Source organism: Aspergillus undulatus (assembly GCF_047715775.1).
Source record: "Aspergillus undulatus strain CBS 261.88 unplaced genomic scaffold BDV17scaffold_12, whole genome shotgun sequence".
NCBI lineage: Eukaryota > Fungi > Ascomycota > Eurotiomycetes > Eurotiales > Aspergillaceae > Aspergillus > Aspergillus undulatus.
The window spans coordinates 1-25,601 of record NW_027396616.1 but is presented as its reverse complement, the minus strand read 5'-3'; the positions used below and the strand labels follow the sequence as shown (position 1 = coordinate 25,601).

The window sequence follows — 25,601 nt, the reverse complement described above, 5'->3', positions numbered from 1 at the left end:
GAAGCTCGAGGCTCGTGAAATAAATGAATGACGCGACAACGAACTCGTCGGTTCCAGGTCAAGGCCGACCCAATCACGGGATCCACCGCTTGTATGTATGTCTTGCGCACCACGATTCTAATGGTGAAGCAATTGTCAAACAATCTTCCAATCTGCAATTCTGAGCTAATGACTGATGATGATGTGAAGCTGAATACAAAATTGGTGGGGCCACCGAGATAACGCTGCTGATACCGAAATATGCTCCAAGATATATATAACTTGGGGCTCCCCGCATCCACTCTATACAATCGCCCACTTCTTAACAAGGCACTACGATTAACCAGTGAAGCACCACACACCATGGCTGAATCCGCTGCCGCCGGACCCCCAATAAAGCTACCCATCCTCGACATCTCTGACCCCAAGGACCCCCTCGTGGGTAAAGCTATGTTAGGGGCTGCCACGAAGTACGGCTTCCTGTATGTAGACAGCAAAGGAACCGATTTCGCCGCTGACGATGTACGAAAGGCATTTGAACGGGTGAGCACTGAGAATAACTAGGTGATCAATATCTAGGGTACTGACATCTTCCCCAGTCCAAAAGCTTCTTCGCATCACCCGTAGAGGAGAAGGAACCCTGTCGGATCCAGTCCAATGTTCGTTCATGTTCACCCTTATCAAACGATAGCATTGACGTCTGTCTAGAACCGCGGCTGGTGTGCATGCACTCTGAGACTCTGGATCCTGAACATCAGCGGGTCAGTATAATTTCTCTTGCCTGATACCATTCGGAAGCAAGTATAGCTGATCCTGAATAGATTGGTGATTTTAAAGAGTGAGCACTTGCATATATGATCCCTTTTCTAGCACTCTATATACCGGAACAAAAGTAACGAAGCACCGCCTCGACATACAGAGTGTTCAACTTCGGCGAATTCAACCAAGCAGGAAAAGCTCAACAGCCCCTCCCACCATCTCTAGCCCCCCACGAGCCCGAAATCAGGCACTTCGCAGAACTCTGCAACAAGACCTGTGCGCGCATCTTGAGCCTCCTCGCCCTAGGACTCAAAGTAGGCATTCCACACTTTATCACGACCACTGCAAGTTAACTTCCATCAAGGTCTCACCTTCCTTCTTCACAACCGCACACGACCCAACCCAGGGCTCAACAGGCTGCATCCTGCGCTACCTATACTACCCATCTATCTCGGCGCCAGCAACAGCAACCTACGACCACGCCGTTGATGTGCGTGCCGGCGCACACTCCGACTACGGGAGCATCACGCTTCTATTCCAGAGACCTGGGCAGCCCGGGTTGGAGATTCGGACGCCGGAGGGCGGATGGGCGCCTGTCCCTGTTGAGCCGGGGAAGTTCAACTCCAAACACGACAGCCAGGACGGTAACGGTGACGGCGATGCTGGTGAATTCGCATTCCCGCCTATCCTCGTGAACATCGGTGATTTGCTCTCTTACTGGACGGATGGATTGCTCAAGTCGACTGTGCACAGGGTTGTTTTTCCGGCGTCGGAGAGGACGGGAAATGCTTCACAGGATCGGTATAGTATTGTTTATTTTTGCCATCCGCTTGATAAGACGGAGTTGGTGCCTGTCCCGAGTGAGATGGTTAAGGCTTATCGGGAGGGGAAGGACGCGGGCCAGTTGGAGGAAGAGAAGGTGGGATTTGGAGGAGGAGCGGGCAACCTTGAGCCTGGGAAGAGGGCGCTCACGGCAGTGGAGCATTTGATGTTGAGGTTGAATGCCACATATGACTTTAGGAAGGGGGAGGAAACTGCTGTGTAGAGTTATGGACCATGGTTAGGCAGACACCTACTTGAGTTGCGACTATGGAAGGCTATTTTAACAAGACTCACTGTATGTGATTTGCAGTGCTAGAATATGCATGCAAACGACCATTCAATGCAATAGGCAAGAGCTGCCTTCTGACAGGGCGCAAGGTTCCACGGAAGGACAAAAAGACCAACGAGTATAGCCAATGGGAGAATATCGACCAAAACACAAAAAGGCCATACAAAAAACCAGCCAAAAATGAAACGTCGGAAGTCTTGGGTAATGTTGAAGTTGATGAGAAATGCTTGATGACACTGACAAAGGAGAATCGTCCGACGTTAGGGCAACGGTGGATTAAACCTGTACTGGCAAGGAGGGCCTGCGAATGTAACAAAAAGGGAAATAAGATATGTAGGACAGATGGTTGGAAATGACGTCGCAAGTTCATGACCGCTAGGGGGAATTCGTATGAGTAAGAGACGGGCTGAAGAACTCATCTTAAATGAAAAAGGGGCCCTGAGAAGGGAATTGAGAAATGCAAAGAGAATAGCGTTTGCAAAAAATGACATACAAAAGGTATCTCTCTCGAATAAATGGGAACACGGCCAGTCCCAAAATGTCATGCACGGGTAAAATATAAACCCCTGTAAGAAGTAGAAGAATGGGAAAAAAAAGGCATGAAATGAGTAAAAGAAGAGCGACAATAGGCGGACGCTATGCAAGCCGGTATGCATTGAGAATTAGAAAGAAGATTCATCCGGTCATGGCGTGGCGCACCAGTGTCGGTGGTAGAGCCACGCTGCTTTCTGGCAGTCCTTGCTGCAGTATTTGGTGCGACGACAGCGGCGGCATTTGGCGAACTGTCGTGTAAATTCTTCCCATTTGCCGCACTTGTAGTACGCGCATTGCCGGATGCCACCTCGGGATTCGTCCTTGCGACAGAGATTCCGCATCACAACGCACGCCCAGTACGACATGTCCTTGGAATGATGACGAGCGGTAAACTTCTCCACCAGGGGGAAGATGTTCACATCGTCGGGAAGCAAATACTCATCATCTTCTTCCATGGGCTCAATCGGTGAGGTTCCCTCGTCTAGCATTTGAAGCTCTCGGTCGACCTTGAGCCTGGGCACTAGATGAGAGTTCTGGAAATAAGCGCGAAGGTTGCAGTATTTGGAGACGTAAGCCAAGAGCTGAAGCGACATCAAAACGTCCTCTTCGCGCGGCATTGTGTTCAAGAGGTTTTGAGAGGCAGTGGTGGTACGGTCGCGGAAGTAGAGAGAGTAAGGACTGGGAACAATTGGAGGAGAGTTGGCGTTGTTAACAGCCTGTGTGTTGTCATTGTTGATGATACTCCCGTCAACGGCGGAACGATGAGTAATGTTAAAAGTCTCCGCCTCTTGCCCTTCTGAGGTGTCTGTTACTGTCAAATCGTGGGATTCGGAAACGCTGTCAATCATGGCTTGCCTATCGCCATCGTCATCAATATCCATGGCGTTCTGTACACCAACGATAGGTTCGGCTGCTTGCCCTGAAACTGCATCGTCTCCCATAACGGCGTCCTCGCCATTAGCATCATCTGACTCTCCGGAGGCTGATTGCTGCTGACTCAGAGTCGGGCGTTGAGTTGTTGGTGCATGGCTTCGAATGTGTCTAGCGTCGTTGGGAGTTGTAGGAGAATCCGGTTGTGAGGCGAGCCCGTTGAATATGGCAGGAAGCATGCTGGGAAGTCGCTCAGCGTCACGCACGGGGCGCAATCCGAAACCATCAGCACTGTCCATCGAAGGGATGGCTGTGGCCAATGGCTGAATCGCTCTGTGACGGTGAGTTGCATGAGACCTATGAGCGTGTGCATCCTGGCCAAAGTTGCTTCGTTCGGGAGGAGAAGTCATCGGTGCACGAGGCGAGGAAGTGACGTCCGTAGCATTCGAGTCAACCGCACGGGTATCATGGAAAAAAGGGGGAATCTCGATGTGGGTAGGAGGGGGTTGGCGGCGAGAGGTGCGTTGCTCATTGTTAGAGCTCTCTGAAAATGATGAGCGGGTTGTGTTATCGCTTGGCGCAGGAGCGGGCTTGTGATGGAGATGCAGGTGTTTGTGTCGTTGAGCTTCCGAATCCGATCGGGCGCGCACTTTGTCGATTACTTTGATATAGTTATCCAGGATAGTTGCAATCACAGGTACCATGTCTGCTTCGACGACTCTGGTCCTGACATTTTCCGAGCCTCGTACTCCAATGTTCACCACGCACTGGAAGGCAAGGCTCCACTTCCACATCTCCATTAGGTTATTACTGCGGCCCTCCTTGAGGATGCAAACCAGTCGCTCGATGCCGCCATCGACGGTGAGGATATCACGAATCCTAGCTGATGAAGTTGTGAGGTAGGCTAGGTGGTTAAGGGAGTTGATGAGAGGCAGCGTCGATGTGCAGTCCAAGGCCCGCCGGTCGTAGAGGGTGGTGGTGATGTTGACCGAGGCCTTGTTGACATTGGGGATGCTGAAGTTGACCTCGCGCATGATGGTCGATGGAAAACCGCTGTATCGGCGGATGATAACCGACTTGAGATGAAGGCAGAGGGGATGATGCTCGTCGATGGGCCGTTCGATGGGCTATAACCCCTATAGTGAGACCGAAAACTCGTCGCTGTACAGACGGAAAGAGAGGATGTACAAAGGGGAAAGAGGGACGGGGTGGAACAAAAGGAGATTATTTCAGAGACATAGGGTATCCAGGGGAGAGAAAGGCTGGCCGCGGAGGGTCCTCGAGCGACGATGGACAAGCTTGAGATGGAAGAGATGCTTGTTGGACGATGAGGAGAGATAAAGGGAGAGTCGGAGAGTGGCAGCCAAGACGACTAATCCGTAGAGTCCGTCAGTCTGCTGGGCGGTGGCCGGGATGGAGGGAGGGAGGACGGAGAGCAACAGCGTCAAACGAGAGTACCTTGTTGACAAGGGGGACGATAGTCTGAAGAATGAATAAGGGAATTAGGCGCAGAAAGCAAGAGAAACCTTCTGATTAGGCTGATGGTGAATTGGTCAGAATCTGTCCTGGCTGGAGGCAAACCGGGCCTTGCCTCAGGAGTCCGTCAGGCAGTATCGTCCCGCCACCGGCCTCTTGCCTCGCAGTCGCAGTCTGCAATCGGCAGAGTCAGTCTACTGATCTGCCCTTCATAATTCCATTATGTCGCTGTCACAGGCCACATTGTGCTTATCGCGATCCTCACGCCTTTCCCGAGTCATTTCGCTACTCCTCCTCTCTACGTTCTTCAGTTTCTTTCCTGTCTGTTCCTCTCCGTTGTTCATAGTCAACAATAGTTAGTCTCATCTCCTTACCAAAACAACCTAATCTCAAAAGACACGCTCCAATGAGAATCATACCAAACCATCGCCATGCGACCCATGCCATGTCTTCCAAGGTTGCTCGCCGCACATCCGCCCAGTGCTATGATTAGAAACCACCAATGGCCCGCGGATGGACCTGCCCTCTCGTAACGTACCTTATTACCTACGCGCGACTAACCTTGCCGTAGCCGCCTCAACCAGACTTCCTGATCCCCCAGGACCCACTTGCGTGTTAGAGGAGACGCCGGGATCCAACGTGCAGTCAGCCTTGCGATGTTTATTTTGTCACAGGATTTTCTTCTCGGCCAGTAGCGTCACAGATCGGAAGATCGATGTGTTTCATGATTCTCATTCTTTGTTCGATCGTGGAGTGTCACTAAAAATAGGGGATAAGCGCCGGGCACTCTGACTATGCATATTATTCTTCATACTAACAAACACTAAGCCCAGACCCTGAAAGCTAAAAGTAGACTCGAGTGGTCTACTCGTGCATGCTAACTACACTTCGATCTTGTCCAGTGTCATCTTCGACCATCGTCGAGCACAAACTTGCTTCCAAGCGCCATGGCGGTCGTGTTGCCAGGGATGATTCGCAACCAGGCGATTGTCGAGAAACTTGACTTTGAACAGAGGAAAATCATTATCATTTTTCATATACATGGTTCTATCGATGATGGATGCTTTGGAAACGCCTCGTGCAATCTAGCTCAACAAACGCCTCGGCATCTACAAGTTGGCTGAGTATACCGTGTTGATACCGCCAGTCACGATCATTTTTATGTTCACATAGTCCTCGATGCCATATTTGCTGCCCTCACGGCCCATACCGGAGTGCTTGACACCTCCGAACCTGCCAAAGTTAGTATGATTGACTATAATATTCGGAAAATAGGTGCAATATAGGGGGAAACACACGGAGCAGCAGAGTCTGAAATTACACCAGTGTTGATGGCAACCATGCCGAACTCCAATCTCTCAGAGACACGGTGCGCCTTCCCCAAGTCGCTCGTGATAAGGTACGATGCCAGACCGACCTCGACGCTGTTGGCACGGCGAACGACCTCGTCTTCTGTTTTGAACTTGGCCAGTGCTGCAAGGGGGCCAAAGGTCTCTTCGCTGGCAACCTTCATCGAGTCGTCAACGTCTCCAAGTATGGTTAGCTCGTGGAAGTTCTTGCCAACCGACGGCAAGCTGCTGCCGCCGAGTAGCACAGTAGCCTTCTTGCTAACCGCGTCCTGGACGTGCTCCTGTGTCTTGGCCACACCGTTGGTCAGGGGACCGTGTGTCACGCCAGCATTCTGTCCATTGCCGACCTGGCACTTCTTCACTTCCTCGACAAGTCGCTTGCTGAACTTGTCATAGATACCCTCCTGCACGAAGAACCGGTTCGCACACACGCAGGTCTGGCCAGTCAGCTTGAACTTGCTACCAATAGCGGCAGTAACAGCGGTCTCGAGATCAGCGTCGTCGAAGACAATGAACGGAGCATTCCCACCAAGTTCCAGACTCAGCTTCTTCAGCGTACTGCTAGACTGTTGCATGAGCAGTTTTCCAACGCGCGTTGAACCAGTGAATGAGATCTTTTTCACAATGTCAGACTCGCAGAGTGCTAATCCTAATGCTGGGGTGTTTTCAAGCGCAGTCACAACGTTCAAGACACCCTTTGGCACACCCGCGCGCTCAGCAAGCACGACCAGGACATTCGACGCAAACGGCGTCAGCCCATCCGACTTCATGACAACAGTACACCCCGCCGCCAAAGCAGCAGCCACCTTTCTTGCCCCCATTGCTATGGGGAAGTTCCACGGCGTGATCAATCCAGCAACACCAATGGGCTCTTTCAGCACCTGTGTCCGGCTCGTCGGGTTGCTATGGGGAATGACATCGCCGTAAATCCTCGGCGCTTCTTCAGAGAACCACTCAAAGAACGAAGCAGCGAAGAGCGCTTCACCCTGTGCATCCCCCGTCGCCTTCCCGTTCTCTGCTGTGATGATCGTCCCAATATCCTCTTTATTCTCAACAATGAGGTCGAAGAGCTTGCGGAGGATCCGCCCGCGCTGGCGACCCGATTGCGCGCGCCATGTCGGGAATGCATTTGCAGCTGCCTGAATCGCGGCATTGATGTCGTCTGTGTTTGATTCCGGGGCGGTACCGATGAGTTCTTCGGTTGCGGGGTTGTAGACGTTGAAGGTCTTGTTTGATCTCGATGAGACCCATTGCCCGTCAATGTAGGACTTTTCGATGAAGAGGCTGGGGTCTTTCAGGGTCGTCGCGAATGCGGCCATATTGAGTGGAATGCGTTTCGTAGGGAGGATCCGTAGATTTATCGTGGAAATTAACAACGAGAGTGAGGTAGGTAAAATAGTGATAATAGCGGTTAAGCCTGAATGTAAAGAACAAACCTCGATCCTTCCATTAAAGAACCTATAAGTATCCCAACCAGACCTCCAGCTACCTCTCCATCTCCAATTGCCTTACCCCTCCATGCAGACCCAAGCAATCCAGAACCAACAATCACATACGTACTCACCCGGGCCGAGGGCGCAACCTTGGAGCTTGGATTGGAGCTCGGAATCCCATACCTAGCTTCTTCAGTCTGTAGTACAAGTAGATAAGATAGGTTGGCCAGCGCGAACCCGATGGCCCCAGTTCGGCTGCGGCTTCCAAACCCGACGGGTCTGCTGGGGTTAAGAACCTTGAAGGAATACCCTAGTTTGGTCCTTCATTCAAATCAGTCTTAGTTGCCTCCTTGAGAATAAGGAGTATAGTAGGTAGAATAGTAGCGAAGCTGCTTTGGGGTAGAAGAAGACTAGACTAGCAAATAATTCAAGCGATTTGAATGGTTTGGCGGACATTACTAGTAGCGGGGTTAAGGGTTGTAGTTATTTATAAAATCTATGACTACGGATGATTTCGCTACTGCCTTCTTACTAATCTCGCAGAGTTATATAATGATTGATTGAAGTAATTTTTTTTCGTTGGGCTATTGACTACGGTCCAAGGGCTGTCGCTCCCTGGGGGTGATAGAGCCTATCTAGTTCTTTTAGCCCATGCGTTTGTATATATGCACTTTGCCACACCGTAGAAACCAATACATGATCCACAGCTTGAAGTGCCAGCGTGTTGATCAGATGTTAGACCGCCTCGGTATTCTTCTTTCCCACCAAACCAGTCATAAACGGACTCCTAACCCTTACCTCCCTCCCCCAAACGAACATCGCCGTCGGCACAAGCGAGAGCACTAACGAGATAAACGCGAGCAATGTACTCGCCCACTGAAACCGTAGATTATTATACATGCTCATCGTAGCCAGGGGCAGGAAAGCACTAAATATGTTCTCGCCTGTAGCTACAGCCCCGATCGCGCTGCCGGCGTACTCGCTGTATGCGTCGACGACGTAGTCGGAGACTCCAGTGACAACGAGCACACTACCGACCCCGACCATGGCCAGGCTGATTGCAAGCGCGATCCAGGGGATGTGACTGTATGAAGTCCAAGCGTAGGTGAACATGCCGCCGGAGATACCGAAGAGGCCACCGAGGACGGCCATGTAAAGTCGAGCTTCTGGGATAGGTGAGCCAGGTGTTTCAGTGTTGCGAGAGGCAGATGCAAAGTAGAGCTTTCGGGAGACGAAGCATAACGCCCAGCCGATGCATTCGCCTATGACGATAGCAGCTTGGACGTAGCCGGTTTGGGTGACCGTCCAGCCGTAGAGTCCCATGAAGACTTGTTCAACGGATTGGGTGAAGAGAAAGAGTGTTCCGACTGTGAAGGCGGACCACAGTGTTGACACGAAGAGGACGGGCTCGGTACAGAAGAGAATCATGGGTCTTGTTGAGCTGACGATGAGATTCTGAAGGCTCAATGTGGATGAGTGACTGGTCTTTTTCTCTGCGCCAGAACCTTTGCGTTCCTTGCGGGCTTGCCGTGCGAGGATCACGTCGCCGCGTGACTCGTAGAAGAAGAAGTAATAGACTGGAAACAGCGCTCCGAACCAGATGAGCTGCATATAGCTGATCCACCTCCATCCCAAAAACTGAAATATTGCAGCTCCCATCACCGGGCCCATACTGCTGCCGGCCATATAGCCAACGATATAGAGACTAACAGGAATTGATCTGGACCATTCGCTGTTCCACACATTCCCAGCAACCGCGGCAGCCGTATTAGCCAAGATGGCAGCACAGCCGCCAGCAAAAAAGCGGGTAACCACCAACGTTGCAAAGTTTTGGGCGATGGCTTGGGGGATGAGGAAACAAAGGAATATAAAATATGTTGTGAGAAAGACCGGTCGGGTTCCAAAGTCCTCTGTAAGAGGAAGGATGAAAAGAGCAGAGCATGCACCGCCAGATGCCCATGTCGTAACAGGCCAATAGGTATTGGGGAATGCTGTCTCGCTAACATTAAATTGTTCCGCGATATCGAAGTGTCCAACTGTGATGATAGTTCCGTTCATCATCGTGAGGAAGGTTGCAAATGCGGCGAGGCATGTCAGAGCCCATTGCCGTGAAACCGGCCAGTTGTAGGGGTTTTTAGGGTCATCATGACCGTTCCAAGATAGTGCCCCCATGTCACTTGCAAGAGATTCAGGAACGGCAGAGGCCGGATCTTGCATATGCTTCTCTTGATGCTCTGTCATGTTGAAGCAGCCAATGCTCGGCGATGCTGCAGGCTTTCTTGGGTTGCAGCGAGTATATGACCACAAAGTGCACACCAGAACCAAGGAGACGAGAGCGATGGACTGAATGTCACATTCCTTGACCTCTGGTCTTTATGGTGAGATTCATCCCATCCTAGGGTTCCATCTCTCCAGATATTGCCCTCTTTGGGAGTAGTGCGTTGCGTGCTCCAGAGGCAAGGGTGAATATCTCTATGTAATGAGGTGGATTCCAATGATCGCGGATCGAGGGACCTCGGGCACGAATCCTCAACGGAATAGTCATCTGCAGCGCCTCACGCCGGAAAATCACCAAGTAGACGGACAACTAAGCATGCCAAGAGAGTTAAGAGACCCAAGCCAGGATGGCGATGCTTGAATTCCGACCAAGCGAAGTCAGGTGCTAGCCAGTACGTAACAGGAACGTCGCTCGTGGAACCGTGGACCCCCGTGGCCGCCCAGCGGACTCGGAGTGTCTGCAACTCTACAGCTTGCATACTCCTCCGCATACTCCATATGCCGCGGTGACGTCCCCAGGTGCTCAGACTGCGATCTATCGATGTCGGGGATCCCGGCCTATGGCCGGCCGTGACTTCCCAGCTTCGATCGAAAGGATCTCGGGCTGATGCTGCGTATCCCGCATCTCGGGACGTCACGTGCAAGACATCCACCTCGCTTCGGTTGCGGAACCCGAATTGTGGAAACCATGATCGGCTTCTCTCCGAGTCTCCAAAGTCCAAACACTCGTCAGCTCTCCTGTTTGGTGCCTATCACCACGGGTTTGACTACCGATATGTGCGGGTGGCGGTTCCTTGTTGGACTTTAGAGAGGAGAAAGAATCCGAATGACACTTGTTTCCTTCAAGGAAGGAAGAACCCCACGGACATGGCTGTTCCTTATTTGTCTTGGGTGGCGCCGGAATCTCCCCCAGATGTAGACTGTAGGTGTAGACTAGAGCTTCGCCCCAATGACTACCTGAGTTTCTTCGTCATCTCACCCCGGTGGAGCTTCCAATTCGTTGGAGTCGGGGTAACCACGGACCAGCACTTTCGGTAGTGCGGGGTGTTGGCCACGGGGATGAGTCTACTACAACGCTGAAGATCTCTTCGACATGGACGGTGTCATCTTTGCTGTACCACGGCCCACTGCAGACAGACCAGATGGCAGCACAGGCCCAGCCTGAGCCGTACAAGCCGAAACGGACTTCAAACGTGTGAGTATCTACTCTTCTGTAACTCGCTCGTTGTTGACACGGACTGTGCCAGATGTATTGCTTGTAGGCAAAGCAAAATCAAGTGTTCTGGCACGGAGCCATGTGCCAATTGCCAGCGACGGGCAATTGAATGCCAATTTACAGACTCTCACAAAGTTTTGGTTGATGAGCGATATCTCCGGAAATTGATTGAACAATCAAAAGGCCATGAACAAGTCCCTCAGCAAGTCTCTCAGCAACAGCAGCCCTCGCCTGGATCGAAGCGGTCTGCCGATGTCGCTTTTGGGTCCGCGATTGGCGCTGACACAGAACATCCTGGTAGGAAGAAGTGATCAACTGACTAGCGATCTGGCTGATGGCAATACAGTGAGCCGAAGACCACGACAGGAAGAGTTACCTCCATACCAGCCGCTCGATCAGGAACACAGTGGCTGGACCAACCCGTTTACTCTGCCATCAAGAACAGTAAATGGCCTTTACAAAGGCAAAAGTGGCTGGAGTATGTTCTCATGGATACAAATTTACGCAGCGCTAACCGAGCTAGTCTGGCTGGGCCCGACATCACTATGGTCTCTCACTACTCGGCTCTCGATTATGATGGCCGAGAACCTCCATCTGGAATCACCGTATAGGATCCCAAGCTCGTTAGACAAGGAAGTATATCCACTGCGCTGGAGACCAGCTCCGATTGAGGAACCTCCTGACATCAACGGACTACCTTCGGTCGACGACGCTCTATACCTGTTCAACACGGTCAAACACCATCTCGACCAGCACTATCGATTCTTTGACGAAGCTTCATTCACAGCTCGCTTACATGAGTTCTACTCCGGCAATTCCCTGCAAAAGGCCACCGAGAACCGTCTTTGGTTTGTGCACTTTCTGCTGGTTCTTGCGTTCGGTCATGCATTCCTCCTCCGCTCTCGGAATAGTAGAGATCCTCCTGGCTCCAAGTTTTTTCTACGCGCTATGTCTCTTATGCCTGACTACACCAACCTCTGGACCGATGGTCTCCTAGCGGTCGAAGTCCTCGCCCTAGCTGGGCTATACCTCTACTCCATTGACCATAGGGAGTCAGCGCACGTATATGTACGACCCTTCCGAAGCCCCTTACCTTCCATTACCATGAGCTGTTCAAAATTTGACCATAGACAGATCGGCCAAGCTAATCGGATTGCACAACTAGACGGTCTGCACACGGAACTTCCCGAAAACGAGCTGGGCGTGGACACCGTGGCTCGCTGTCAAAACCTATGGTGGACACTTTACGTGATGGACCGGCATGTTTCATCCTCTCTGGGCTTGCATATGACCACTCAAGATAGTGATATTACCACTTTGCTTAAGCCTGTCAGCACAGGCTCACGACATGACGCCACCTTGAGTCTGCATGTAAAGCTGTCATATTTATTCTCATCTATCTTGACTTGTAAGTTGCTCCTGCCCTCGACGAAGCAGTCCTGACGTTGCTTTTGCGTTAGCAATCTACAAGAATGAGAAAACAAAACTAGGAACCTTCCTTGAAAAAGCACGAACCTTATTGCAGGCGATGACAACCTACGCCCGCGAGATCGAGGAGATCGTTCACCCAGAGACGTCGAACTCGGTAGAGACAATGCCAAAGGGCACTCGATATATCACGCTACTATATCACCAAGTAAGACAAGTGACCAGTCTTTCGCCATGACCGACCTCGACTGATTATATACATCAAAGTGTGTGGTCGTAGCAACCAGACCTCTCCTCTTATCTGTCCTCAAAGAACGTCTGGAAAGATCAGGGAACCAGGCCGACGACTGGCACAGCTGGCAAAGCTTCCTAGCCCCAACAAAGGCTCTCATCTCAACGGGGATCAAGTCAGCCCTCAAGACGTTGCAAATAATGGCCGATGAAAACAGCCTCCTTGGTACGTTATCCGATCAGATGCCTTTTTAGGCTACGAAGTGAGCCATGGACTGATTTTTCTTTTTCGCGATGCATATAGAAGTCTTCCTCCCTTTCGAAATGGAAGTAACCTACGCGCCGCCCTTCACCTAATGATGGCAACCACGCTCTTTCCGCGCTCAACAGACGGCACCACCACCAGCAGTCATGGGCATTGTCCATCTAGTTCCAACTGGAGCCAAGAAGCCCATTCAATTCTCGACGAAATGGTGTCAAAAGGAAACATGCTCGCCGCAGCGCGGAAGACCGAACTATCACATTTGGAAAGTCTCTTCCGCGAGTTGGCGGTTAGGATTGAAAGTTCGGGGATGCAGGCTTTGACGCTGACTACGCCGGATAGTCATAGTTATGGCCATGGTCAGAATTATGTCGGCGCGGCGAGTGAGCATGAGCTAGACAATCATCGAGCTCAAGTACAACATCCGCATATGCACGAAACGTCAAACATCTCCACGGCCGAAACAGCGATGAACCCCACAATAGGTCCTGGCGCAGGGCTGGACGCCCACACCCAAGCATACAATCCGCTTCACACCCCAATCTCCCCCTCGCTTCCACACCTAGCGAACAGTGCCGAGCTCCTCAGCGAGATAGGAATCTCATCATATGAGTTCCTGTCCATTATCGACCAGATTGGCGGGGCGGAAAGCAATAATGTTCTAGATCCGAGTCCGTCATATTCGTGGAAGGGGGTGGTTGATGAATACAAAGTCACGTGAGAGACATCTCAGGGTTATCCTTGGCTGTCAACCCTGAATCCAGCCCTTACCGCGGGCGCCAGGACCACGTTGCCATAAATAGTTCCTGTTCTGGTCCGAGTCCTTGAAGCTCAACAATTTCTCACATAGTGGTCCTTGGTACTGTGAAACCTGGTGAAATGAATTTTTTCCTCTGATAGGGCTTTGAGATCGAGAGCTTAATAGTTGTGTACGGCCTCTGTCAATAACCTCTTCTCGTGATTTCGATACTCAACCACACTCCTGAAACAAGGTAAGACATCAGTTTCTCGGGCCGTGGGGCAGAACTCCGGACCACATTTCAGATGCTGCCATCTGTATCAGTACTAGACTACCTTCAGCTGCAGGTGTTTTGTGATAGAGCATGCTTGGACTTTTCGGCCGTTCCCAACCCCCTAGAGCCCCTACCTAACCCACAAGCCCCCAAAATAAGAACATACCCCGGATCTGGGGATGATGGGAAATATTTAATACGGGATGTCTTGCGAGTTGTGCAAGAACGACTCGATTTTCCTAGGTTGAGAAAGAAAATCAAAGGGGGCTCATAAATGCGATTGCCCGAGGAGACGACTAGCGGCAGATGCGTCCAGCCATTGACTGGTAATTTGACTGTTAGATAGGCGGGTCAGGGGCCTCGTTGAGGTCCAATGCAGGGTTTTCCTTAGCAGCTCAGCTTAATGACAACGTGTTGTTAAGCTTCAGGGTTCGGGAAAGGGTTTCGAGAATTCCCACACCAAATCAAATCAGATTGATGAGACTTTGGTATCGCTCGCATGTTGGGGTATCTATAAAGTCCAGACTTCGTTTAGAGACTGAGGGCAGATCTGATGTTGATCTTATTTATGCACATAAAAGGTTGCATTTGCAGGTGCCTATTAGTTAACTTTAAGTTCTGTGATTAGTCACGCGTAATTTACCCTGGTTTCTCCTTACTAGGGGCTTGGCAGTAGTAAGTTCGACCCCCGTGGCCACAACCTACCACCGTCCAGCCTTCATCTGTCGGACGTCTCGCAGCTTCTCGGCTTCGACCTGGCTTCACCGTCTACTCATCACGATTGATGACTCGGCCGAATTCCTTCGATTATTCGACCTCACGCAGAACCATTTCCGCTTGCACTGCTCTCAACGCACGTGTTATCCGTCTCTGCTCGCTCAGCTGAAGGAAAAGTGCGAAGAAAGGAGGATTCCCTCCAGCCGCTCGTTCATCTGTTTTTTTCGCACCGAATCCCTTTTCCTTCTCTCTTCGTCTGTCAATATTCATCATCACTTTGCTGTCACTGTTGATATCGACCAACTAGCTCGCTGCCGACTTGCTCCGCCACGATCCCGTTGCTCGCGTGCGGCCGATCCGACTTGAGGTGGAATCTTTCTAAGTCTTGCGGTTTGGTCTTGACACATCCCCAACTTTGGGCTTTTGCCCTCCTGTGTCCATTGGAATTTGATATCGCTCGCGCGAGCGGAAGCCGCCTGGGCTCTCTTGCATCCATGGGGCTCGTTCAGCGAGTTCGAAAATGGTTGCCCTCAACGCCGAGTCTACCTATTGATGACTCGTCCTATGAAAAAGGCCACAAATCCTCGAGATTTGCGTTTTTCAGGCGCAGAATACGGTTGAAGGGCAACTCTACGATTTCCATACCGCTGGGGTTTGTTTTATTATTTCCATGCATTGTAATAGTTTTGATTCTGCTACTTTTCGTTCGACACCCCTCATCCCCCGGGGGCATCCTAATACCCGCCGGCACGCCGCCGTCGATAAGGTTAGTTCCAGACCAGCAGAATTCGCAGTCCGCGTCCATTATGTGACTAACCCCTTTTGTTTCATAGAAAAATAAGTGAAAAATACGACAAGGTGTTTGCGACTGGCTGTCTTCCCGTCGAGAGGACGGACGGCCCTCGAGCAAATGCTGCGTTTGTCGTGCTCGCGAGAAATAAAGAAATAGATGGTGTCGTCCAGTCCATGAAATCGATTGAACGACACTTCAACCGCTGGTATCGATATCCTTACGTCTTTTTGAACGACGCCGAATTCGACGAAAACTTCATGAATACTGTCAAGAATTACACGAGCGCCCCTGTAGAGTTCGGAAAAATTGATGAGTCGATGTGGGGTTACCCCAGCTGGGTCGACCACGAGGTTGCCAAAGAAGGTATTAGGAAACAAGGAGATGCCGCAATCATGTATGGAGGTATGGAGAGTTATCACCACATGTGCCGGTTCTACTCTGGGTGAGTTAAACTTCGTTGTCGCCTGGTTCTGTGGATGCTAATCTTTCCCAGATTCTTTTACAAGCACCCTCTGCTCATGAAATACGAATGGTACTGGCGGTTGGAGCCCGAGATCACTTACTTTTGTGACATCACTTAGTAAGATACCCTTATACTCGCGGTTGAGCGTTGCTTACAATTGAATAGTGACCCATTCATCAAGATGGCTGAAGCCAACAAGACATACGGATTCACCATTGCTGTTAAGGAACTTCGCGAAACCGTCCCGAACATTTTCCGTTATGCTTCTGCTTACAAACGGAAGAAGAATATCAAGTCACAAGGGTTGTGGGAGATGTTCTTGGAACCCCGTGAGGAACCGAACCCCGAAGAGCAGCCACCAGAGACTCTGCCCGAAGAAATTCTCATTACCGAGCCCGGTGAACGGAATGAAATCGATCCTGAGACTATGGAGGGTGAAAGCTATAATATGTGCCATTTCTGGAGTAACTTTGAGATTGCGCGCTTGGATTTCTTCCGAAGCAAAGAGTATGAGGAGTTCTTTGAAATGATGGACAGGAGCGGTGGTTTCTGGATGGAGAGAGTAAGTTTCTGTTCCTCCGCGTGCTAGCTAATTCATTTGGTTGACGTTTCCGTTCCAGTGGGGTGATGCACCCATCCACTCGCTCGCCGCCGGTGTCCTTCTATCCCCCGCTGACATTCACTACTTCCGAGACTTTGGCTATCGGCACACCACAATCCAGCATTGCCCTGCGAATGCCCCCGCCCGACAACTACCGCGTATTCCTTACCTTGAAACCACCACACTAGATGAGAAGGAGCGGATCGAAGAGGACGAGTACTGGGCTACTCCTGATCCCGTTAAGGAGAATGGTGTTGGCTGCAGGTGCAGGTGTGATACAGATATTGTGGATGTCGAAGGCAAACAAGGTAGTTGTCTCGCAGAATGGGTGGACGTTGCAGGAGGATGGGCATCTCCATAGACACGGCTTCTTTTATAATATTCGTTGTATAATCTTCACGTCTCCGTTTCCGTACCTACTTTCTCGGCTATGGCCATTGCTCGGATCATCCTTGGAGTTTTTTTTCTTGCTTGAGCCTACTTGTTGCGTTGGCTGTGGAATTGCGGACGGCGTTTTTACGGATCTGACGACTTCTTCTCTCGAAGATGGCGTGGCCATTATCATCAATATCGACAAGTCATCTAGCGTGCTTTGTATGATGTTCTATCTGGAGACCTCATTCGTCTTTAATCGTCGTCGACTATTTCAACTTTGTGGGACATGTACTGGTCGAGGACGTTATCACATCAAACAGTGTGGGCCGACTCTGAACGACTCAGCTCTATTGCCCATCGAAGCCACCCGATTTTGGATATACAAAGATAGATGCAGGGTCTAGTTGGGTGCTTGCACAGGAATCTGCTTCGGGGACTTGTTGCCCAGCCTCAACCTTATTGAGTTCTGGGCACAGTAAACTAAGGTAACTATCATTGATGACTTTAGCAATAACTCAATCATCTATTGTCTTGTTCAGTGAGAACAACCGTAGCCTTCATCTACTAGATGACTACGGATACATGAATGGTAGCTGTGAATGTGAAGTCAGAAGTATAATTATTCTGCCGACGCTGGGGGCTCGACCGGAATCATGATGTGCACATTCACTGGAATACCAGGGTCCCTGGAAAGTCAAGAGGCTTCCCGGAGGAATAACTCGACTTATTACAGTTCGAGCCCTTCACAGTGGCCGTGAGTTCCGACCACAAATCACCACATGCTTCGTCATGTGCCCCGCGTTGGGTGAGCACCTCAGCTGCAGCAAGTGACTGCTTATCTCACGCTCTCCGTCCTTCCTGCATACTTCTCTATTATTTTCCATTCTTTCTTCATCTGCACCAGTGCCCCTGAAATCAAAGAGCACTCCGAAGCTGACGGACAAAGACACCGACTACCCTGTACTTCCGGACTAGGAGGCGAGTCTCTCTTTCTATTTTCACTGTTGGCCCGAAGCACCTGACTCCTCTTCCGCCCGGCAACCTCCCCTCCCCCCACATCCAATCCAACAGCCGCCTAGCAAGGTTGTCATCGGGCATCTGCCTATTAGGCTGAGCCCGTCCTGCGAAGCTTACAGTTCAAAAGCCTAAGATATAATCACCTCCTTTCCGTGTCCAGGCGTACTCTTTCGCCGCTTCTCTCTTGTTTTCAGTGTCGTTTGTGAGCTAAGTTGTCGACCTTGGTGTTCGACCCCGAAGCTCTCCGCTCCGCGCTGCTCCATAGTTGACCCGCTTTGACCTGATCTCCGTCCATGGCATATACTCTCTGGCGATATGACTGACTCTTCTGAGGGACCCTCCAGGCGTCTACACATCGTCTCAAGCACTTCACATTTACAATACCCGACCTTGCCTCCCTTGAGTGGCTCAGTTGAGGAGTGGCTGTCTCGCTCTAGACCAATCAATATGACGTCAATGGACGAGCCGCGACAGTCTCTCAGCGAGAGCTGGGCTACACTGAGTGCATCCGACGCACACTCCGAAGATGGAGCTCCCTCTGAACAGACCGACCTTGGATCTCTAATCGATCCGAGTGGCCCGGATGATGTGGCAAGCCTCGACGATCAATATAGCAGTCATGATGAGATGGACGAGAACTATGAGGAGGAGGGTGTTGATAACGAAGGCTACGAGTCTAGGAGTGACATATCCGAGTCTCGAAACCTGCATCCTCTGTTTTCTCATGGAGAATTCTCCATTGATGATAGTAACCTCACGACTCAAACCGCCTTTCGCCAGTCCACCAAGTCTATCGAGTTCATTGAGCCAGACAAGTGGCCTGAGGTTGAAAGGGTACAACTCAAACATACAGTTCGGTTGATCGACGGCCCTGAGCTTGCTGAGCTGGGAGATAATATCGCTGCCCATTTGCACGATTCGACTCTGATGGCCACCGTTCAACAAACGATAACAAAGAAGAGTATCACCACTGATAAGCCGTTTCGTGTCCTGTACATTGGAAGCTCCGAGTTTCGTAGCATCATCCTCGATAAGCTCGGCGATGTCCTAGTCTCAAGCACGTCCAGCGGATTCGAAAGCAGCTCAACCGAGTCCTCAAGGTACCATGTGGTTCCCACCTCATTCGGCGCTGGCGCTGTTCCTAACTTTGCGGAACTTCTTCCGATCCATTTCCAACTAATTGTCGACGAATGTCTTGAGGCCACCTCGGAATCTCACATTGATAGGCCCAGGACAATCAACCTGAAGTTCAAGAATCGACCTGCATGCACGTCGCTCTGGACAGGAAGTGAATACGGTATCTCATCATCTACTGAATGGACACTGCCTGATATGGCCATCACCTTCCTGTCCTCTCTCGACAACCAGACAGCTATGGACACACAAAGGCTGGCCCGTATGTTCATGGAGAGACATGGTGTACCAGCAATGGTCATCTCAGAGAAACCACTCTGGAAGATGTCCAGGGAATTAATTCCCGTGAACCACCATAGTCTTCACATGTGTCTCGAATCTCGCCATTCTTCTACTGGGAAGACGACAGTCCTGAAGCGATATCCCATCGACCTGAGCACGTTTGAGAGCATCACTCCAGGCCAGCTAAACAAGAATTTGGCCTCGTTAACAAGCATTTACCCCAGAAAGCATTTCAAGTCTACTGCAGAGGCCACAGTCGATGTTCCGAAGGCCCCGGCCTTCAATTTCAAGAATCTCACTCGCAAGGTCCTACCTCTGCCCTACCTGAATAATGATACCGAGTTGGCTTTTATTTTACGTCTTATCATGGTCACCATCATTTCTCTTGCATCCCTCACCTTTGGACATTTGGCTTTGAGAGCCACTGCTATCTTCGTTTCTAGTTTCTTTGCTCGGTCAGTTCCTTCCAGCCAAATCTTCCCCGTTTCTAGCGTTCATACTACCAGTGTCCTCCCAACGGCGGATTTGAAGCAAACACATGTACCATTGCTTTCTGCTACCACTCGGGATGTTCAAGTTTCGTGGAATCAGCCCAACAGTCTATCCCAACTCCAGAGTCTGATGGCGGGAGCGAGATCGAAAATCGAACCATCCAAGCCATCTGAAGACTACGAGATACAGGTAGTCGGTGACTGCCATTTGGTGATCAAGCCGCCAACCACGTCAGGCGCAAGGAAGTCGCCAAAATTCGACGTCCAAGTTCATCGTCGCGAGCAGCCACTCCAATATGAGCTTTCTAGGCTCTTTGAAGGAGTTTACTCACTCAGATTAGAACGAGGCGAGGCGTACGGTCTAGTCAACGTTACCATAACCGCCGACAAGCCTGCGTTCAAACAAGTTGTGTCTTTAGACTTGGGAACGCCGTGGCTAAAGATAGCGAACTGGAAACGCGCCGCGCGAACTATTACATCCGAGCTTGTCCGGGACATGAGCACGGCACAAACGGGACTGTCAGAAGTCTATGATAGAGTGTCCACTGAGGTCCAGATCCTCGTTGGGGATGTCGTGAAACGAACACATCTTCTTCGACAGAAAGCGAGCCTCATCCGGCCGGACACCCTTCATGTTAACCTTGGCGCACGTGAAGCCATTTCCTCGACGTCTAAGCAGCTTTCCGAAGTTTTTCATCGCACCGCTGTGCAGCCTTTTCTATCCGCTGCCTCTGTGCTACAAGGCCAAACGAGAAAGGTGAACAACGAGGCGAAACAGGTTGCGAGCAGCACATGGAGCAGAATTAGCGCCGGTGCCCGACGCCTCAGCGCTGACGCAATGCGAGAGCACGTCGTAAACGTTCGAAAATCGAAAACCCTGGACAAAGCGCATAAGAGAGCGAGGCGTTTGATGAAAGGGAATACTTCTTAGGGATGTAGATATTTGGTTAGAGCTACCAGGAGGGCGATTGGTCCTACTCACCACTTGGCTCTGCAGATCCTGTATCTCTGATATTAATAGTCTTGTACATGCGTTATTCTTTTACTATTACTTTTTGTGCTAGGCTTGGTGTTGGTTTGGTTCATGCGTATGGGACCTGCAAGGAAGGGTCCAAGGATTTTCTGAGAGACACGTCTTATGTAACAATGAAGCAATTATTCTCCATGACGGGAGAGTCAAGTCCAAAAACACAAAAGAGTAGATATTTCGTAAGTTTGTTGAGTGGATGAAAGAACTCGACTGGGACTAGCGTTATTGCCACAGCCTCACAAGCCCATCTCCCCCACTTCAGATCCCAAAAACACAGGTGCCCGCCAAACATTTTCCCCTCCTATCTTTCTATCACTCCATAGAACCTCTTTTAAAGACTTTTCCATCTTCAGGTAAATCCTATATTATTCTCACGCCGGAACACTCCCAGCTCACCCAAATACTACACAGAAAACAAAACACATTTCCACCATGTCTGACGTCGCCGAGAAGAAGCCCGACCCCGCCACGGCTCCTGAGTCCAAGCCCGAAGAGACCACCACTGAGACATCAAAGACGGAGGAGGTCAAGGATGCCGCTGCGACTGCCGCTGAGACTGCTACCGAGACGGTGAAGGATGCCGCTGCTAAGACATCCGACAGCGTCTTCTCCATGTTTGGTGGCGGACCGAAGAAGGAGAAGAAGGAGGAGACCGAGGAGGTAGACGAGCCCTCTGGCTCTTCTAAGGCCCAGAAGGGTGATGATGAGGTGAGTGTCTACCATATAAATGCCTTATCTAACCTATTATCAATGGGACTTTGGAGTCGCGTGCTTTCAGGGGTGAAGTCGGCGATATACTATACTTTTTAACAGTGACTAACCTTTCTGCCTACTTACAGGAAGAGGCCCCTGAATCTCCTGATGTCCACTTCGAGCCCGTTATCCGCCTTACAGAGACCGTCGAGACCAAGACCAACGAAGAACTTGAGGAGCAGACCTTCAAGATGCGCGCCAAGCTGTTCCGCTTCGACCGTGATAGCAAGGAATGGAAGGAGCGTGGTACCGGTGACGTTAGGCTGCTGAAGCACAAGGAGAACGGCAAGACTCGTCTGGTGATGCGCCGTGACAAGACCCTGAAGGTCTGCGCCAACCACTACAGTAAGTGTCCTTGTGATATCTATCAAAAATTTAAAATGCTGATCAGTCTTTAGTTGTCCCCGACATGAAGTTGAGCCCCAACGTTGGTAGCGACCGTAGCTGGGTCTGGAATGCGGCTGCGGATGTTAGTGAGGGTGAGCCTGAGGCTTGCACCCTGGCTATCCGGTTTGCCAACAGTGAGAGTATGTTATTATATCTTGGCTCAAAAGGAAACCTCAACATGCTAACAACTATTAGACGCCAACCTGTTCAAGACCGCCTTTGAGGAGGCTAGAGAGGAGAACGAGAAGCTCCTCAAGCAGTAGACTACCTGTTCTCGCCGGTTCTCTATGATTCTTGACTATGTGGAGGCATATTCTTAACGCATACCATACTTCTACCCTTTATTACACCGAGTTTAATGAAGTCCTCGTTGACTCGATATTCCCCTTTCGCCCCTAACACGATTCCTATTCGATTCCCACTTACCCCTCCTATCCCCTACACGATGTACGCATGATGAGGAAGCAGAGCAAGTATTCTGCTAATGGTTTTCAATGAGCCGAGATTGGCATGATCCGGGCTTGATGAGGTTCTCGGTGCCGTCAATGACGGTCTTTGTTACCAGTGGGGGATGGACCAACGATTTTACAGTAGATAGACTCCCCAGGTATTCATCTAACATAAATAAAAATATGAGCAAACTGCGATCAATCAGTAGTATGAAACTGTGTATAGAATTCATTACTCGTAAAGATGTGGCTGCTGTGCTCTGTGAATGTAGTCTGTAGTGGGGAAGGCTTGAAAGCCTCAAACCTTCGGATGTTTGGCTCTCCGCCCATTCTCGACTCTACGACTCTACGACTCTCTGCCTCCCCTCACGCGCCGACAACCACGCCTCACACCTCCTCAATACGCTTCCATCATCAATTTCAATTCCGCGTCTCTCCGCCACTTCAGCAAACATCTCTACTTCGCAGGGTTCTACTCCCCTAGCTCAGCGGAGTTGCTGGAACTTTCGGCCGCCAGCTTTTCACTCCGCCAGCGATACTTCGCCCTAGGAACTTGCACTTCCACACAGCTTCTCGCTCAGTCAAGAACTGACAGAAGGTTTCGCATTTATACTTCTTCCTGAATACTGCGCGCGCGTCACTTCGAGTTCACTGTCATCATGCCCGACGTGAGTCTTTCGCCCTTGACCTTGCCCTTGCCCCATCTCAGTCCCAGCCCCAGGTTTAGGCCGGTCCACGACCTGGCATGGCCGGCTCTGGTCTACAATAGCTTGACATTGCATCTTTCGCACTTTAATAACTGACGAGTTTTGCTGCGTATAGGTTAAGAGGAGCGTGAAGCTCGTTACAGAGCAGCACATCATGTACGTTCCTATCAGCCCACCTCCGTCTCTAGCTCCGCATCAAGGATGCCCTCGACTCGAACCCATACCTTCTCTCTATCGTATCTCCTCGTCTTGCATTCCCAGATACACTGTTCAAGTTGCTGTCGCGTGGTCAAGGGCTTGTGCGCGTAGGCCCTTGATGACCGCGCATGTCCTCGTGACACCGACTCGCGTCCTAGCTATTACTCGGGAGACTTGGATATCTTATGGTCAGACTTGAGCTAACGGTTCTTGCGCTTTAAAGAAACCGCGACTCCGGCGTCGAGGGATTTCCGCTCCGGTCATGGTCAATTGAGGTGTTTCTCCTCAACGAGCATGGGGAGCAGGTGCCAGCGAACCTTTTCGACAAGGTGACCTACCATTTACATCCTTCCTTCGGGAACAGAGCAACTCAGAGTGCGTATTCCTGATTGTCAACCTCGTATTCATTTCCTGGTTCGCTTCAATTACGGTCTCGAGATGCGAGCTGTGGCGGCAAATGCCACTACAATTGTCGAGTGGGCGACTAATCAAGGATAATAGCTTTCAAGAACCCCCCTTTCCGGATCCAAGAGGAAGGATGGGGTGAATTTGATATGACAATTGGCTTCACTGCCGCAGACAAAGAACATACCATTGCACATGATCTCAACTTTGCGCAGTCGCGATATGAGTCCAAGCATGTCATTGTGAGTCTCAGCTCTGCTTACTGACTTTCTGATGGACACGTGCTAATGCTCGTTTGCAGACATTCAAGAACCCCAAGCCAGCTCTGTTGGCCGCGCTCCGGGAGTCAGGACCTGTTCCGGGCGATGAGAACGGGGTCAAGTCGAAGCGTTCCGCAGGAGGAGAAGAGGGATCCAAGAAGAAGAAGCGGACAGACAAGGGCGTAAGTTCCACCTGAAGTGAGGAGCAGAAGGGGAGATACTAATCCTATCCTCCCAGGTCGACATGGATAAACTAGCCGACGGCCTCCAGCGACTCGGAGAAGACGATCTCCTGCAAGTAGTCCAGATGGTACACGATAACAAGGCCCCCGATTCGTACACCAAGAATGATGTTGAGCGTCAGTATCCCAATCCCAATTCGTATCAGGAAAGACAAGACAGACACTAACTCATGGACCAGAGGGAGAATTCCACGTCGACCTCTATACCCTACCAGACTCCCTCATCAAAATGCTCTGGGAGTTCACACAGGAGAAAGGTGCTCTGTGATTATGATTGTGATTGGATTGTCTTTGCCGGGTTCTTGCACTTCCACTAACTTTCTCATCACTGCTCTGCTCTGCTCTTACTTCTATCTCGATCTCGAAATCCTTCCATGTCGGCGTGACCTGCTAGTACCTTTCTTACTCTATATCATTAACTACTTATTGATCCTGCTCCGTATCCTTCTTTTTTGCATCTTGCGTTTTATCACAAAACGAGGGTTCCAATCATACGTTTATTTAAGTTTTAAATCTCTAATTCGAACTAGGCTTTCTTACATGGTTGTCTTCCTCATCGCGTTTGCCTTTCCTTTTTCTGTTTGACAGACCCTACCATACTTAAGCTAAATATTCTGGCGTAAAATGTAAACCCCAATTTCAGGACTCTATCCAAGCACTCGGTAACCACCAGACACAAACTGGGGTAAAGGCCATAGCATGTAGCGGTGAGCAATACCATCCTCCCTCCCTACATACGAAAGACAGACGGATCGCGGACGGGAACAAAGGAGGCCTACCCTGCCGTCCAGGTTCCAAAGATAAAAGGTGGCTCTCCATCGCACTTGCCCAAAGCGAGATATATCCGAGCTTGAGCTAGGAAGGAAGGTGCCCATGTAAACAGGAAAACAAAGGGAAGGAAGGACCCGACTGTGTCAGGTACCCATCGCGCCTTCCCGTAGTTTTCGAATGCGAAGTGTATGCAGCTGACCTAGGTCAGGTGCCTAGGAAAGCATAATTACCTGATTTTTAAGGAGCGGTACAACGCCCCGGGTGAGGTTTGAGGGGAAGGAACAGCCGATTCTCGGCTCCTGGCGCTAAGGTTTCCTTGTAAAGGGTTCTTTTTCTTTGTCCCTTCAAGAAAGCTTAGTGAATATCAGATGCTAATTAATAAATACGGTCAATGTAGCATAAGCATAAGCCTAACATTCCAACCGCCTTAAGTCCAGTAGAACAAGGCTCCAAAGTATCGGGAATCGAGATGTATTAAGTACATAAGAAAAGAGGTGGTTGCAGGTGACCTGAGGTCAACTTTTTTCTCGTGCGGGACAAATCTGCTTACTTAATAGTCTTGGCAGCCATGTGACCTTTACAAACTTT

The 25,601-nt window shown here is 50.5% G+C and overlaps 8 protein-coding genes across 8 annotated transcripts; 6 read left to right on the top strand and 2 right to left on the bottom strand.

The window, feature by feature from the left end:
• Positions 1-342: 342 nt before the first annotated feature.
• Positions 343-1,783, top strand: BDV17DRAFT_289241 (putative oxidoreductase, 2OG-Fe(II) oxygenase family; the record flags this gene model as incomplete). Its single annotated transcript, XM_073761619.1, has 6 exons — positions 343-522; positions 579-638; positions 688-744; positions 801-817; positions 899-1,052; positions 1,103-1,783. The coding sequence occupies 6 exons, from the start codon at positions 343-345 to the stop codon at positions 1,781-1,783; spliced, it is 1,149 nt and encodes a 382-aa protein (XP_073617643.1).
• Positions 1,784-2,376: 593 nt separating this feature from the next.
• On the bottom strand, positions 2,377-4,434 carry samB (MYND-type zinc finger protein MUB1). Its single transcript, XM_073757797.1, has one exon. It carries the CDS (start codon positions 4,285-4,287, stop codon positions 2,533-2,535), a length of 1,755 nt encoding a protein of 584 aa, XP_073617642.1. The 5' UTR covers positions 4,288-4,434; the 3' UTR covers positions 2,377-2,532.
• A 1,404-nt stretch (positions 4,435-5,838) lies between these two features.
• BDV17DRAFT_280454 (Aldehyde/histidinol dehydrogenase) lies at positions 5,839-9,752 on the bottom strand (the record flags this gene model as incomplete). The annotated part of the gene is made up of 3 exons (XM_073759882.1): positions 5,839-5,962; positions 6,028-7,369; positions 8,282-9,752. 3 exons carry the CDS (start codon positions 9,750-9,752, stop codon positions 5,839-5,841), a joined length of 2,937 nt encoding a protein of 978 aa, XP_073617641.1.
• Positions 9,753-10,605: 853 nt separating this feature from the next.
• On the top strand, positions 10,606-13,646 carry BDV17DRAFT_297406 (uncharacterized protein; the record flags this gene model as incomplete). The annotated part of the gene is made up of 8 exons (XM_073763487.1): positions 10,606-10,983; positions 11,036-11,301; positions 11,351-11,482; positions 11,528-12,072; positions 12,139-12,412; positions 12,465-12,656; positions 12,746-12,893; positions 12,968-13,646. Exons 1-8 carry the CDS (start codon positions 10,931-10,933, stop codon positions 13,644-13,646), a joined length of 2,289 nt encoding a protein of 762 aa, XP_073617640.1. The 5' UTR covers positions 10,606-10,930.
• A 1,393-nt stretch (positions 13,647-15,039) lies between these two features.
• On the top strand, positions 15,040-16,879 carry BDV17DRAFT_26170 (glycosyltransferase family 15 protein). Its single transcript, XM_073757675.1, has 5 exons — positions 15,040-15,421; positions 15,489-15,890; positions 15,942-16,028; positions 16,077-16,473; positions 16,532-16,879. Exons 1-5 carry the CDS (start codon positions 15,150-15,152, stop codon positions 16,871-16,873), a joined length of 1,500 nt encoding a protein of 499 aa, XP_073617639.1. The 5' UTR covers positions 15,040-15,149; the 3' UTR covers positions 16,874-16,879.
• Positions 16,880-17,882: 1,003 nt separating this feature from the next.
• On the top strand, positions 17,883-21,002 carry BDV17DRAFT_26186 (uncharacterized protein). Its single transcript, XM_073757704.1, has one exon. The coding sequence runs from the start codon at positions 18,220-18,222 to the stop codon at positions 20,740-20,742; it is 2,523 nt and encodes an 840-aa protein (XP_073617638.1). The 5' UTR covers positions 17,883-18,219; the 3' UTR covers positions 20,743-21,002.
• Positions 21,003-21,033: 31 nt separating this feature from the next.
• On the top strand, positions 21,034-22,635 carry BDV17DRAFT_257478 (Ran GTPase-binding protein YRB1). The gene is made up of 5 exons (XM_073757202.1): positions 21,034-21,194; positions 21,253-21,549; positions 21,681-21,939; positions 21,993-22,121; positions 22,177-22,635. The coding sequence occupies exons 2-5, from the start codon at positions 21,274-21,276 to the stop codon at positions 22,242-22,244; spliced, it is 732 nt and encodes a 243-aa protein (XP_073617637.1). The 5' UTR covers positions 21,034-21,194; positions 21,253-21,273; the 3' UTR covers positions 22,245-22,635.
• A 360-nt stretch (positions 22,636-22,995) lies between these two features.
• BDV17DRAFT_297402 (putative transcription initiation factor subunit (TAF30)) lies at positions 22,996-24,510 on the top strand (the record flags this gene model as incomplete). Its single annotated transcript, XM_073763486.1, has 6 exons — positions 22,996-23,541; positions 23,581-23,710; positions 23,837-23,982; positions 24,042-24,182; positions 24,239-24,359; positions 24,422-24,510. The coding sequence occupies exons 1-6, from the start codon at positions 23,521-23,523 to the stop codon at positions 24,508-24,510; spliced, it is 648 nt and encodes a 215-aa protein (XP_073617636.1). The 5' UTR covers positions 22,996-23,520.
• Positions 24,511-25,601: the final 1,091 nt, after the last annotated feature.